We start from the raw sequence: 16,346 nt of genomic DNA, 5'->3' as shown, positions 1-16,346 counted from the left end.
CCCACGGCTGCCGGGGCCTCCGCTTGCCCCGTCCACCCACGCCACCTTCCCAAAGCAGCTCAGCATGCACTGCCTCGTGAGTATCTGCCTGGTGCGCTGGTCGCCAAGGGCCTTCTTGTGGCTAAGAGTGCCTGGCATCGTCTCGTGAGCCCGGGTTTAATGTCTCCATCGGCAGACAGAGCACGAGGCCCCTTGGCACAGTGGAGGCAGTCAGTCCATTTGTGTCGGATGGATAAGGAGATAGGAGAGAAAATACACCCAAATGTTAGCTCGCTGATCTCTAGGAGCTTGCGATGAAGGTTGCAGCTGCCTCCGGAACAGGTTGGGAAATGGGCCTGGTGGGGCAAGAGGAACTGTGGACCTGTGCGTAGGTCGTTTTGCCTGTAGGATTTTCATGTGACTGTGACGAATGATATTGGCAAGCATCATTTCTCTTGTTATATTTCTTGCATTTCAGCTCCCTTTTCTCTTTGAAACGTTCATAGTAGCACCTTGTACCTTGATTTAAAAAATCACATTTAACCCTGCTTAAAAATTCAGTGTCCTCAGATTTTGTCACCTAGTGGTCTTCTGAAAAATGTAACTTAAAAAAAAATCTTTTTTGATGTTTGACCTCAGTTATTGTGAAATTATCCAGATATTGAATCCCTGTGTCTTGAGGTAGCTGGCCTCAATTTTCTCATCCATAAAATGGGAACGATGATCTTTTGTTAGCTGAGAACTTGCCTGAGGATAAAATGATGTGAAGCACATGAAAGCATTCTGCGCGGTACTGCGTAAATGGCAGGACCCCTCCAGTTATGGGTAAATCGGCAAAATGTGTTATGTGAATTATGCAATATAACCAGTTGTAATATAGTTACTATTATTATTATTATTTTTATTTTTATGGCAACACCTATGGCATATGGAAGTTCCTAGGACAGGGATTGAATCCGAGCTGCAGCTGTGACTTACACCACAGCTGGGATCCTTTACCCCACCGTGCTGGGCTGGGGATTGAGCCAGTGCCTTTGTAGCAACCCAAGCCACTGCAGTCAGCTTCTTAACCCACTGCACCACAGCAGGAACTCCGTCATACAATTACGAGTCTGCCAGAATGGAACAAGCTGCATTTAGATTTTTGTCCCCTCCTTGCTTACAGTGCTAGCCTGAGTAGCTAGGATTTCTTTTCTTTTCTTTTTTTCTAATAATTTGGTTAAAAGATCTAAAAGTCTATTTTACCTTGGACTTTTCTGACAATTACAATACCTTGACTTTTGTTTCTCCATAGGTGTTACAGAATATCTTGGACACTGAAAAAGATTATGCTAAAGAACTTCAGTCTCTCCTTGTTACTTACCTAAGACCCCTGCAGTCCAATAACAAGTAAGATTTATATTTTAAACCCCTCGCCAAGTGAAGCAAGATAATGTCCGCATATGAAGTCATTACTCTTATGTTGCTGAATAATTGATTTTGCCTTTTAGAAGAATTTCCGCAGATCACAGGTTGCCAAGAGTATGGTCAAGGCAACAGAAATAATGCAAGACGTTGCTTTTGGAGAGCTTGGCTTTCTCTCCGGGACGTGGAGGGAATGAGACGGTCTGCATTTCTGTTTGTCACAATTTTTTTGTGTGTTTTTAAAGTGATGCATCTGGTTTTACCATCCAGAAAAAGGACTTGCTGGTGTTTGGGGGGTTTTTTGGTCTGTTTGGGTGTTTTTTAAATGTATTTTTTCTTTTTGGGGCCACACCTGCAGCATCTGGAAGTTCCCCCGGGCTGCGGGTGTGGCTTTCAAAAACAAGCAAGAACGAAACACAAACAAGGACGACAACATAAAATGTTCAAACCTTATTCTGGTCTTAGAAATCTCAAGGCCTGAATTGAAAACTTAGTTTTCACAAAGGAAAACTATTGACCATTCATTTCTCTGTGTGTGCTCAGGGGCCTGGCGTATTTAACAACTAACGGCTAATTGCTCTTGTTCGTGTTCTTATTTTAATGGATTAAACTTTATTGGAGACACTGATCTATAAGTCAGATGGAAAATTTAGCAGTCAGTGCATACAATGAAAGACAGAAGCCTCCTCTTTTACCTTCGTAAGAGCTTACTTTTGCTGAACAGTGGCCTAAACTGTTGGCTTCAGGCCCAAACAAGTTTGATGTATTTCACTCTTTTCTCCCTTTTTCTTTTTTTCTTTTTTTTTGTCTTGTTGTTGTTGTTGTTGTTGTTGTTGTTGTTGTTGCTATTTCTTGGGCCGCTCCCGCGGCATATGGAGGTTCCCAGGCTAGGGGTTGAATCGAAGCTGTAGCCACCGGCCTACGCCAGGGCCACAGCAACGCGGGATCCGAGCCGCGTCTGCAACCTACACCACAGCTCACGGCAACGCCGGATCCTTAACCCACTGAGCGAGGGCAGGGACCGAACCCGAAACCTCATGGTTCTTGGTCGGATTCGTTAACCACTGCGCCACGACGGGAACTCCCTTCTCCCTTTTTCTAAATCCTGCTTGCTTAGGCGTAACGTCTTGCTAAATTTCCCACTCGGTTATTTTCATGGCACTATGGGAATCTTCAGTATGAAAGGGTTTTGTATTCTTATGTTTTGAGTTTACATGATGCACAACAAAGTGACTTTTGTTTTTATTATGTAAAACCTGGAGCGATCTGTGAGTCACAGTTCTTAGTGCTGAATGGACCTTCGCTGAATCACTGGGTCTAGTGCCCTGGAAGAAATGACGATCCCCACTGAATAAATAAGAAAACTGAAGTCTAGAGAGGTTTGCGGCCCTACCCATCACACGGCCAGAAAGTGGCCAGGCTGAACCCACTGTGTCTCCCGCCACCGAGTGAAATATAGTTTCGCCTTCTGGAGGTGACAGGCAGAGGAGGAGAGGGAACTGAAGTGGTCACCCTGGGAGGGGAGACGGTCGCATTCCAAATGAAAGAGCGACTGATGAGCGATCATGAAATAGTCAAAGGAGGAGTCCCCGTTGTGGCTCAGCGGTAACCCACCCGAGTAGTAACCAAGAGGACGCGGGTTCGATCCCTGGCCTCGCTCAGTGGGTTAAGGATCTGGCATTGCCGTGAACTGTCGGATCCCGCGTGGCTGTGGCTGTGGCGTAGGCCGGTGGCTACAGCTCCAATTAGACCCCTAGCCTGGGAATCTCCATATGCTGCAGGTGCCGCCCTAAAAAGCGCAAAAAAAAAAAAAAAAGAAAGAAAAGAAAAAGAAAAAAGAAAGAGTCAAAAGAAAGGGAAAGAGCCAAGGCAGAGGAGGTGAGAGACGTGGGTTAGAACTGGCCTGATCCCAAAGAAATTCAAGAGGCAGGTTTAGGCAGTTTCCGCTGGCTCTGTCTCGTGGACCCAAGTGATGTAAGCAAACCAGACTGTTTATTGCTTGATTCCGAAGGGACAGCAGCAGCCAGGAAAGCCGGCTAAAGGTTTGGCTTTGGACACCCGGAGAGAGGGGTTTCCAGCTCGTGGCTCAGGAGGCTTCGGAGCAGAGGAACTGGGAGCTTTTCATGCTCTAGGGGTGACGGGCAGTGTCCTTTTCTTGGTCAGCAAGCGTCCCCGGGGATTATGTGAAGGAGAAAGCACACGTGGCAGACATCTCCAGAAAAGGGTTTCCTCAAAACACGGTTAAGAGCATGGACTCTGGAGCGAGAATGTTTTGGTTCAAATTCTGGCTTCACCGTTCACTGGTTTTGTGACTTTGGCTAATTTGCTTAACCTCTCTGTGCCCGGGTTTCCCTTGAGGTAAAATGGAAACAGTAGGACTTGCCTCATGAGGTTGTCATGAGGTTAAAACGAGTTGTGGAAAATCCAATTTACCGCTAGGTAATTGTCACCTAAATAAAATTGGAGGTGAAACTCCTTAAAAAAATAAATAAAATGAAGTGTTATTCTTACAGTGCTTACCTAAGTGTTAGGTGCTGAATTAGTGTGGGCTCTCGTTAGTAGGCGAAGAAAGGATGAGAAAATTCTTAATATAGGGGCCTTGGGTAAAATTACTCAGTTAGCCATTCCAGTCCAAAGACAAAGAAGCTTCCCTCCTACTTCCTCTCAAGATTTCTGTTAGTTGATTTATAGTATTTTTTTCCCCCGCCACATCCACAGCATGCAGAAATTCCTGGGCCAGGGGACAAACCTGAGCCACAGCAGTGACAACGTTGAATCCTTAACCCACTGAGCCATCAGGGAACTCTGATTTATGTGCATTTGAAGAGAAGCTGGATTTTGCTGTTTTTCTCTCTGCATTTTATGGCACATGTAATAGCTTTCAATTACTTTCCCAGCCTCTAGAGGAGCGTACTCAAAAGGTTTTTATACTTATTCCCAGCTATGATGTATTTTAGCCATTTAGATCTTGAGATTTTTTTATTATGTTATAATGGACATATTAGTTTCCAGGGTACAGGGTAAGGATTCCGAATTTGTATATATTGTGAAATGGTCACGATAATAAGTCTAGTTAATATTATCAGCAAACATAGTTACAGTTTTTTTTTTCTTGTGATGAGAACTCAAAATCTACTCTCTTAGCAATTGTCTTTTTTTTTTTTTGTCTTTTTGCCATTTTTGGGGCCACTTCCATGGCATATGGAGGTTCCCAGGCTAGGAGTCAAATCAGAGCTGCAGCTGGCTGCCTACACCACAGCCACAGCAACGCAGGATCCGAGCCATGTCTGCCACCTATACCTTAGCTCACGGCAACGCCAGATCCTTAACCCACTGATCTAGGCCAGGGATCGAACCCGCAACCTCATGGTTCCGAGTCGGATTTGTTAACCACTGAGCCACGACGGGAACTCCAGCAATTTTCAAAGATACAGTTCCGTGCGATTAACTGGGGTCACCGTGCTGGATGTTACCTGCCCATGACTGGCTTATTTTGTAACTGGGAGTTTGAACCCTTTGACCCCTTTCCCCCATCCCACCCTCCGCTCCCCCACCTCTGGCAACCCCCAGTCTGTTCTCTGTCGATACTTAGAGGTTAAGCACTTGCTCTTCATTTACTCGTTGCTTTGTAATATACCTAAATGTCCCTTTTAAACACCCATTCTCTCTAGGATCATTACTCTGGTTACGGAAAAATGGAAATCGAGGAAAGAAGCTCTGCTGCTTAAGGCCACAGAGTTGGTATATATTTAAAAGCAAAAGTGAAAATACAGGGTTTGCTTCCCTGGTTCCATTTGCCAGTTACTGGCAAACTATCAACTAACTAACCAGAGATAGATAACTAGAGCCCCCCTCAAGGTTTATTCGCTGAACCTGCATGTGTATATTTTTCAGCCTGAGTAGCGTGGAGTTTACGTCTTTATTGGGAAACTTCGAGGAAATATGCACCTTCCAACAGACACTCTGCCAAGCCTTGGAGGAATGTTCGAAGTAAGTGTCTCAGAGCCCATTAGGCGAGCCAGCGACGTTGTGTTTTTTGTGTTTTGTTTTCCTTTTAACTGTTCTCTTAGATAGGGGCACTTTATAGTCGTTGATGCATTGATTACAACTTTGATAAACTGTCCCAGTACAGAGAAAATGTCCTAGGAGGTGGTATTCACACTGTCACACCACGAGTCGAATATCAAGGCTCTACAGCAAGCAAATTATTTCTGAATTTATTTTAAAAATCCTATCGACAAATAAGGTCTAAATTGACGATGGATGATGCCTTTCTCATCGATTTGATGTTTTTCTTTCATACATTGCAAATGCCTTGGAAGAGTCATTCGGATTAATCATTCAGTTTCACAAGCTGCTGCTTCTCTTTTAATCATGCCCGGTATCATGGCTGTTAGCAGTTGAAACACATAGAAAGTGGGGAAGGGAAGCGTATGTGCTTAGGTGAGCTGGCACGTCATCGACGGGTGGCTGGATTGCTGCAAGTGTTCAACTTCATGCTGCGGAATGAACTGTCATGATCATTAGGCAGATACATTTCGGGAGCAAGACTGATTTTCCAAGCAGTGGGTCCGGGAGCAGTTGGTGACTTTCACCATCTGTAGGGAAATCGGGGCGATGGCCTGTTTCTTGAGCTTTAGGAGGCACAGGTGGTTGTCCTGGGAGGAAGATGGTCAGGGGTCCCGCTAAAGAGACTTGAGGAGCCACTCCAAGTCCAGATCATGGGAATGGGAAGATGGTCACTAAGTGAGAAGAGCAGATTACTATGGAGATATGTGATCTTTGCTTCCCATTTTTTAGAGAAACATGTAGAAGAGAGTCCAAGGCATATTGTCAACATTGTGATAATAGATATACCTCAATGGTGGAATTCCAAGTAATTTCTTTTCCTTCCTCGTGCTTTTCTGATTTTTGTTTTGTTGATGTTGTTTTTTTCTCTGCAAATGAAAATGGGTGGCTTATCATTTCAAGCATCTGGATGCCACCTTGCTCTTTTTTTTGGGTCTTTTTATGGCCGCACCCGCGGCATGTGGAGGTTCCCAGGCTAGGGGTCAAATTGGAGCTGTAGTTGCTGGCCTACACCATAGCCACAGCCACGCCAGATCCGAGCCGCGTCTGTGACCTACACCACAGCTCACGGCAACGCTGGATCCTTAACCCACTGAGCAAGGCCAGGGATCGAACCCTCAACCTCATGGTTCCTAGTTGGATTCGTTCACTACTGAGCCACAACGGGAACTCCTGGATACCACCTTGCTTAGTGACCACCAGGCCACCGAGACTACTGAATACTACTTCGGATTCAATTAGTTTTCTCTGTACTCAAACTTCATTCGAATTAACCAAGAGTATTTTTAGTGTGCCCAGCTAAATTTGAGTTTTGTGATTTGAATAAGCATCTTAAAAAACTCCTACTAATTCCAAATAAGTATTTGACCCTATATTTTGGAGCTATGTTTGGTGGCTAGAATTTAAAGCAGTGGTCAAAATGACAGACCATTGTGAATCCATGATAATAGAAAAAAATAAAGAATCCTAAAAAAATAAATAAAGCGGTGGTCAAGAACTTGCATTTTATAGATAAAATGGTTGTAATATAGAAGTTTCTTTTTTACTTTGGAAAAAGAATTCAAAAGGTTTGCATTTTGCCAGGTATGATTGGAATCATCTTCCTTTATCCTCTTTCTTATTTTGCATTCTGTGTTTCACCTGTTTTGCTTACAGATTTCCAGAAAACCAACACAAAGTAGGTGGTTGTCTCCTGAACCTCATGCCTCATTTTAAATCTATGTATCTGGCCTACTGTGCAAATCATCCTTCAGCTGTAAATGTACTCACCCAGCACAGGTAAATTATTATTTCCCCCAAAGTTGTTTCGCTATGCTGTCCTTTCCTAGGACCACCTCATTGGGAAATCCAAGGTCTCTAGCCGAACTCTTTTTTTTTTGTCTTTTTGTCTTTTTGCCTTTTCTAGGGCCATACCCACGGCATATGGAGGTTCCCAGGCTAGGGGTCTGATCGGAGCTGTAGCCGCCGGCCTACGCCAGAGCCACAGCAATGTGGGATCCGAGCCGCATCTGTGACCTACACCAGGGCTCATGGCAACGCCAGGTCCTTAACCCACGGAGCGAGGCCAGGGATCGAACCCGCAACCTCATGGTTCCTAGTCGGATCGGTTAACCACTGAGCCACGATGTGAACTCCTCTAGCTGAACTCTTGATTATCCCCGTTCATCCCAGGAATTGATTCGTTGTTATATGGAGTCATCATCCATCAGTGCCACAAATAATTTATTGAGCGCCTACTATGTGCAAAGTCCTGTAGAAGTTGATGAGGATACAATAGTGAACGAGGAAGAGAAGGTCCCTCTCCTCATGGGGTATAGGGAAATAGATGTGAAATCAAACATCGTTAACATGTTGTATTAGAAAAGGGTAAATTTTTTTTTGTCTTTTTGGTTGTTTGTCTTTTTATTATTGATTTGTTGGAATCCTCTTGCCAGTCCTTTGTTAGTTGTATGTATTGAGAATATTTTCACTCACTCTGGGACAGTTTATTTTCTCGACCATGTGCTTTGAAGAATAGATGTTTATAATTTTCAGTGACTTTTAACCTGTTGGTTTTTTCCATTGATGCTTTCTTTACTGCTTTTTGTACTTTTGTTAAAGAATTTTATCTATTTCAAAGTTGTGAAGCTATATACCTATTTTTTTCTACTGATTGAGCTTTTGTACTTAGGCCTATGATACGTCTCAAATTAATTTTTATTATTTATTTATTTAGTCCTTTTAGGGCCCACCCTTGGTGTATGGAGGTTCCTGGGCTAGGAGTTGAATTGGAGCTGTAGCCACTGGCCTACACCACAGCCGCAGCAACGCCAGATCCGAGCCGCATCTGCGACCTACACCACAGCTCATGGCAACACCAGATCCTTAACCCCCTGAGCGAGGCCAGGGATCGAACCCACATCCTCATGGATACTGGCAGGGCTTGTTACCAATGATCCACAATGGGAACTCCTAGAAAAGGGTAATTAAAAGGATATTGTGGGACTTTGAACTGGTATCAACTTAGTGTGGCTGAGGGAAGCGTCAGGGCAAGCTTTCTTGCAGTAAAATTCTCTTTAGAGCCAATGGTTTAGGCTTCCCCTGACCCAGTAAATGTTTTGTCTGAGTGGCTGCCAGAGCTAAACTGCCTGGGTTCTTTCCTTTTTCACTCTTCTTTGTCTGGGAGAGAAGGTCTCCAGCAGTAATGTGGCTCGAAGGTGGGTATCAACAGGGAAAGACAGAAGGAAGCTCACCCTGTGAACTGTGTCAGGTACTTGAAACAAAGTCTCTGGTGGTAACTATACAAGGATATAAATTGTTTCGGATTCATGGAGGACAGGACCCAGATAAGTTCACATCTCTCTTACGGAACCCTAACCCTTCCTCGACCCTCTGGTGATTCATCCTTGACATTCACAGGTGCCGGAATACAGTAGCATAGGCTTAAAGACATAGTTTTGACTTCGACGCCGTGCGCTAGAAATCTGAGTCGGGACAGTAGAAGAACAACACAGGGACTCTTACGACGGAACTTGGAGACTAGATCCAGAGCACACATGGGTTCGGAGCTTGGCTCAGGACTGAAAAGATTACTCTTTTCTTAATATGGCTCAGACTTGAACTCCCTGAATCAGGCTGGAACACTAGTTGACACCAACCCTCAGAAGGGATGGGAACTTTGGTTTTGTCCTGGTTTGTTAGGCACTTCCTTGGCTTTATAGAGCTGATATGTAAGGGCATTTTGAAGATAGAATTCAGTGGGTCCTACTTGAAGGTCATTTTTATTTCCCTGATTAAGGCCATGAACTCTTGTGTAAGAGCAAGTATGGAAGTTGGAGTTGAAAGAAAGAGAAGCCGTGATTGTGGATTATTTAGGCCAGTGGCTCAGCTGCCTAGAGCTCACAGTAGCTAATAATAGCACTGACAATGTGCCAGGCACATGCTGTAAAAAGCCTATGAGGGGCTTACTATTATTACTGTCTCTGCTTTCAGATAAGACATTGGAAAGTTAAGTATTCTGCCCAAGTACTCATAAACTCTTGAGTGGTTGAGCCAGGATTAGAATCCAGGTCTGTCAGACTTCTAAAACATGTTTTTATTAAGATATATATTTCACCTACAAAGAGAATAATCTAAGCTTAAGAAACAAAATATTACCATTTCCCCCCTTCCTTGCTTCCTCTTTCCTTCCTTCTTTCTTTCTTTCTTTCTTTCTTTCTTTCTTTCTTTCTTTCTTTCTTTCTTTCTTTCTTTCTTTCTTTCTTTCTTTCTTTTTCTTTTTCTTTCTTTCTTTCTTTCTTTCTTTCTTTCTTTCTTTCTTTCTTTCTTTCTTTCTTTCTTTCTTTCTTTCTTTCTTTCTTTCTTTCTTTCTTTCTCTCTCTCTTTCTCCTTCCTTCCTTCCTTCTCTTCTCTTCTCTTCTCTTCTCTTCTCTTCTCTTCTCTTCTCTTCTCTTCTCTTTATTTCTGTCTTTCCTGCTATGCTGGAGGCATACAGAAGTTCCCAGGCCAGGATCGACCCAAGCAACACCTGTAACCAGAGCCACAGCAGGGACAACGCTAGATGCTTAACCCACTGAGCCACCAGGGAATGCCACCATTTTCTTTCTTATATAGCAGCTTTATTGAGATATAATTCACATACCATACAATTCACCTGTTCAAAGTGCACAGTTAAATTTTTTTTTGTATATTCAGAGCTGTGCCATCATCACCATGATCAATTTTAGAACATTTTCATCGTTCCCTAAACAAACCCATACCATTAGCAGTCACTCCCCATTGCCAGCCCAAGGCAACCACTAAAATACTTTATGTCACTATGGTTTTGCTTAATCTGAACATTTCATTTAAATGGAGCCCCACAACATACAGCCTTTTGTGTCTGGCTTCTTTCACTTAGCATAATGTTTTCAAGGTTCATCCATGTTGTAACACTTATCAGTACATTGCTTTCTTTAATTGTTTTTTAAAATTTCCATATAATGAAAAATCTTCCATTGTATGGACACCTCATATTGTTCTTCCATTCACCGGTTTGTGGACATGTGGACTGTGAACTGTGCTGCCGTGAAGATTCGTGTACAAGTCTTTGTGTTTTCATTTCTCTGTGGTAGATACTTCAGAGTGGAATTGCTGGGTCATATGGTAACAGTTTTATTCTTTTAGAGGAATTGTGAGACTCTTTTCCAAAGTGGCTGCACCAACTTATATTCCTGTCAGCAGCGTATGAGGGCTCCGTTTTCTCCACATCCTCACCAAGCTTTTTTCCTCAGTTTTTTGGATTATAGCCATCTAGAACAGATGAGGTGGTATCTCATTGTGCTATTGATTCGCATTTCTTCAATGACTAATGATGGCGAGCATCTCTTCATGTGCTTATTGGCAATTGGTGTATCTTCATTTGGGGAAATGTCTGTCCAGATTCTTTGTGAAATTGGTTTACTTGTCTTCTTATTGAGAGATTACTCATATGCCAGAAATTCATCATTTTAAAGTGTACAAGTCAGTGGTTCTTAATATATTAGGCTGTGCAGCCATCACCACTATTTAGTTCTAGAACATTTTCATCACCCTAAGAAGAAACCCCTCACCCAGTAGTAGTCATTCTTTATTTCTCTAAGGGCTAATGATCCGGAACATCTTTTCCTGTGCTTGCTGGCTAGCTTTCTATCTTTTTTGGAAATATATCTACTCAAATCCTTCGCCCATTTTTTGGGTGGGTTATTCGTCTTTACATTGGTGAGTGGCAACGTGTCTTTATATATTCTTATATATTCTTCTCAGATGTAAGATTTGCAAAAAAAGTCTATTTTGTGAGCTGTCTTTTCACTTGCCTGATGGTGTCTTTTGAAGCACAAAAGTTTTAGGTTTAATTTTGACGATGTCCAGTATATGTATTTTTTCCTATTTTGCCTATATTTTTGGTGTTATATCTAAAAAATGTTGCCTAATCAACATTTAGCCTCTCTTGCAATTTTATAGTGGCTGGCCTAAATTTAGCTCTCTAATCCTTTGTGAGTTAATTTTTACATGTGGTGTGAGGTAGGGGTCCAACTTCATTCATTTGCATGTGGATATCCAATTGTCCCAGAACCATTTGTTGATTTTTATTCTTATAAATTTGTTACATTATTTTATGTCCCAGAACAGGATCTATCTTGGTGAATGTTCCATGGAACTTGAGAAGAATTTATATTTTGCTGATTTTTAATGAAGTATTTGATAAATGTCAATTAGATCTACTAGACTGATGGTGCTGTTAGTTCAACTACATCCTAACTAATTTTGTTTTTATGGCCACACTCAGAGCACATGGAAGTTCCCAGGCCAGGGATTGAATCTGAGCCGCAGCTGTGACACATGCCACAGCTTCAGCAATGCCAGATCCTTTAACCCACTGTGTGGGGCACGGGATTGAACCTGCACCTCTGCACCAACCTGAGCCACTGCAGTCAGATTTCTTAACCCACTGTGCCAAAGCGGGAACTCCCATGACCTGCTGGATTTTTTGATTACTGTAGAGGGATGTTGAAGTCTCTAGCCACAATACTGGATCTGTCTATTTCTCCTTATACTTTTATCACTCTTTGCTTCATATAGTTTGATGTTCTGCTGTTAGGTGCATTCACTTTAAGGACTGCTTTGTCTTGTTGGAGAATTGGTCCTTTTATCTACATAATTTTCCCTCTTTATCTCTGTTAATTTCCCTTGTTCTGATGTCAGCTTTTTCTGAAATTAAGATTGCTACTCCAGCTATCTTTTGATTACTGTTAATATGTCTTTTTTTCATCCCTTTACTTATTATTATTATTATTTTGGCTGTGCCTGCAGCATGCAGAAGTTTCTGGGCCAGGAAGGAACTGAACCTGTGTCACAGTGGCAACTGGAGCCACAGCAGTGAAAATGCTGGATCCTTAACCTGATGCCCAATGAGGGAACTCCTCCATCCCTTTACTCATAATCTGTGTCTTATAGACAGTATGTAACTGAGTCTTGTGTGGGTTTTTTTTTTTTTTTTTTTTTGGTCTTTTTAGGGCTGCACCTGAAGCATATGGAAATTCCCAGTCTAGGGGTTGAATTGGAGCTGCAGCTGCCAGCCTGCACCACAGCAACAGCAACACGGGATCTGAGCAGCATCTGCAACATACACCACAGCTCACAGCAACACCAGATCCTTAACCCACTGAGTGGGGCCAAGGATCAAACCTGCATCCGTATGGATACTAGTCAGGTTCATTATCACTGAGCCACCACGGGAACTCCTGAGAAGGTTTTATTTCACCTCCACTTTTTGTCTTTTATTTTTTACTTGTGTCTTTTCAGGGCCGCACCTGTGGCATGTGGAGGTTCCCAGGCTAGGGGTCTAATCGGAGCTGTAGCCACCAGCCTACACCACAGGCACAGCAACTCGGGATCTGAGCCACATCTGCAACCTACACCACAGCTCACGGCAACGCCGGATCGTTAACCCACTGAGCAAGGGCAGGGACCGAACCCGCAACCTCATGGTTCCTAGTCGGATTCGTTAACCACTGCGCCACGACGGGAACTCCGGTTTTTTTTTTTTTAATCATGAAAGGATGTTGAATTTTTGTCAAGTGTTTTTTCTGTATCTGTTGAGAAGATCAGGTGATTTTTTTATCTTTTGTCCTTTGTGTGATGTATCACATTAATTGATTTTTGTGTGTCAAACCATCCTTGCATCCTAGGGATGTTGCCCACTTGGTCATGATCCTTTTAATGTGCTATTGGATTTGGTTTGCTAGTATTTTGTTGAGGATTTTGCATCTATATTCATCATTTGCTTTGTTGGATGGAATGATAGGTGTATGTTTGCTAGGTCCATTTGAGCTATAAGCATTTTTCAAGTCATTGTCTTCCATCTGTAAGTTCTATGCATTATTGATAGTGTGGTATTAAAATTCTCTACTATTATTGTGTGGCTGTCTATTTCTTCCTTCAGTTCTGTCAATATTCGCTTTATGTATTTGGGTGCTCTGATGTTGGTTGTGTATATATATTTTTTAATTGTTATATCTTCTTGATGAGTTGATCCTTTTATTATGATACTTCTTTGTCCTTTTTTGTCTCTTTTGACAGTTTTTGATATAAAGTTTATTTTGTCTAGTATAAGTGGGGCCACCCATGTGCTTTTTTTGGTTACCATTTTTATAGAATGTCTTTTCCCATCCCTTCACTTTCAGCCTGTGTGTGTGTCTTTAAAAATAAAATGAGACTTTTGTAGACAGCATATATTTAGGTCCTTTTTAAAAATTAAAATATAGTTGATTTATAATATTGTGTTAATTTCTGCTGTATAGCAAAGAGAATCAGATGTGTGTGTGTGTGTGTGTGTATTCTTTTTACATTCTTTTCCATTATGATTTATCTCAGGATACTGAATATAGTTCCCTGTGCTATAAAGTAGGACCTTGTTGTGTATCCCTTCCATATGTAATATTCTGAATCTACTAAGCCCAAACTTCCAGTCCATCTCTCCCTCACCCCCTAGGCAACCACAAGTCTGTCCCTCTATCTAGATAGGTACATTTGTGTCATATTTTTAAGGTAATCAACTCAGGAGGCTAGTTGATTTACAAAGTTGTATTAGTTTCAGGTGTGCAGCAAAGTGAATCTGTGATACATATTTTCATTCTTTTTTAGATTCTTTTCCCATATAAGTTATCACAGAATACTGAATAGAGTTCCCTGTGCTATACAGTAGGTCCTTGTGATTTATTTATTTATTTATTTATTTATTTTGCTTTTTAGGGCCACACTTGCGGCATATGGAGGTTCCCAGGCTGGGGATCTAGTCGAAGCTACAGCTGCCGGCCTACACCACAGCCACCGCAACACCAGATCCGAGCTGCGTCTGCCTACACCACAGCTCGTGACAGCGTCGGACCCTCAACCCACTGAGCGAAGCCAGGGATCAAACCTCATGGTTCCTAGTCAGATTCGTTTCCACTGAGCCACGACGGGAACTCCTAGTTGTCTTTTTTATATGTGTGTGCAGGTGTTAACTCCAAACTCCTAATTTAGCCCCCCCCCCCTTTTTCCTTTGGTAACCATAGGTTTGTTTTTTGAAGTCTGGGAGTCTGTTTCTGTTTTGTAAATGAATTCATTTGTATCATTTTTTTCCTTTGTATGGCTGCACCTGCAGCATATGGAAGTTCCTGGGTCAGAGGTCGAATTAGAGCTGCGTCTGCGACCTACACCACAGCTCACAGCAAGGCCTAATCCTTAACCCACTGAGGGAGGCCAGGGATTGAACCCACGTCCTCATGGATGCTAGTCAGGTTCACTAACCACTGAGCCACGACAGGAACTCCTCTTGTTTTCATTTATGTATATTCTATAGGTATTTTCTTTGTGGTTACCATAGGGCTTAAATAAAACGTGAATAGTTACAACAGTCTTCTTTAAGCTGATGAAAACTTCAGTTAACACAGCTCTACGCTTTCATTTCTCCTCTACTTTGTTATTAATGTCACAAGATACGTGATACGTAGTTTCATCTCTTAATTTCTAGGCCAGAATGAAAGCAATTTATGTGCATGGCCAGCAATATTAGAGTATCCTGTGTTTGTTTATATATGTAACTTTACCAGTGAGCTTTATTCTTAAGAATGCTATCGTGTTGCTGTTTAGGGTCCTTTTATTTCAACTTGAAGGACTCTTTAGAAGTTCCTGTAAGGCAGGTCACAGTGATATACTCCTCCCGCTTTGGTTTATTTGGGAGTCTTTTTAAAAAATTTATTTTATTTTTAAAATTAAGGTACACTTGATTTACAGTGTGGTGCCAATTTCTGCTGTACGGCATAGTGACCTGGTCACACATAGGATATACATTCTTTTTTTTCACGCTATCTTCCATCATGTTCTATCCCAAGAGATTGGATATAGTTCCTTGTGCTGCACAGTAGGACCTCCTTGCTTATGGTGTGGTCAGTCTCATTAGCCATTCTACGAAGCATCTCTCTCATGTCTTTGCATTTTCTTAATAATTAATGAACCTGAGCATATTCTCGTGTTCTTAGTTTCTATCTATATGGCTTCTATTGTAAGGCAGATGTTCAAATATTTTGCCCATTTTTTTAGCTAGCTTGTTTGTTTTCTTGTTTTGAATAGTTTTAATTTTCAATTTAATTTTTTATTATTGATTTACAATGTTCTGTCAGTTTCTGTTATACAGCAAACCTAGTCATATATATATATTTATATATATAATATACTGTTGTCTCATATTATCTTCCATCGTGTTCTATCACAAGTGAATGGATATAGTTCCCAGTGCTATGCAGCAGGACTTCATTGCTTATCCATTCTAAATGGAATAGTCTGCATCTACTAAACCCAAACTCCTAGTCCATCCCACTCCCTCCCCTCTCCCCCTTGGCAACCACATGTCTGTTCTCTATGTCTGTGGGTCCGTTTCTGTTTTGTAGATAGGTTCATTTGTGCCATATTTTAGATTCCACATGTAATATCATGTGGTATTTGTCTTTCTCTTTCTGACTTACTTCATGCAGTATGGGACTCTCTCGTTGCATCCATGTTGCTGTGAATGGCATTCTTTTGTTCTTTTTATGGCTGAGTAGTATTCCATTGTATATATGTACCCCATCTTCTTAATCCATTCATCTGTCGATGGACATTTAGGTTGTTTCCATGTCTTGGCTATTGTGATTAGTGCTGCTATTAACATAGAGGTGCATGTATCTTTTTTTCTTATTTTTATTTTTTATTACTTAATGAATTTTATTACATTTATAGGTGTACAACAATCATCTTGTTGTGCACATATCTTTTTGAATGAAAGTTTTGTCTGGATAGATGCCCAGGAGTGGAATTGCTGGATCATATGGTAGTTCTGTATTTAGTTTTCTGAACTTTGTTTATGGATAATTTTG

General features: G+C 41.7%; 1 protein-coding gene across 7 annotated transcripts in view; it reads left to right on the top strand.

Moving 5' to 3' along the window:
* Positions 1 to 16,346, top strand: part of ARHGEF6 (Rac/Cdc42 guanine nucleotide exchange factor 6) — a 113,989-nt gene that overhangs the window by 58,868 nt on the left and 38,775 nt on the right. For all 7 annotated transcript variants that reach the window (XM_047765791.1, XM_047765796.1, XM_047765793.1 and 4 more), the window contains 3 exons: positions 1,274 to 1,368; positions 5,278 to 5,373; positions 7,108 to 7,230. In XM_047765791.1, the coding sequence (XP_047621747.1) occupies positions 1,274 to 1,368; positions 5,278 to 5,373; positions 7,108 to 7,230 (314 nt within the window). The remainder of the gene's footprint in view (positions 1 to 1,273; positions 1,369 to 5,277; positions 5,374 to 7,107; positions 7,231 to 16,346) is intronic.

Source organism: Phacochoerus africanus, chromosome X (genome assembly GCF_016906955.1).
Source record: "Phacochoerus africanus isolate WHEZ1 chromosome X, ROS_Pafr_v1, whole genome shotgun sequence".
Lineage (NCBI taxonomy): Eukaryota > Metazoa > Chordata > Mammalia > Artiodactyla > Suidae > Phacochoerus > Phacochoerus africanus.
This window is presented reverse-complemented; position numbering and strand designations above follow the sequence as displayed.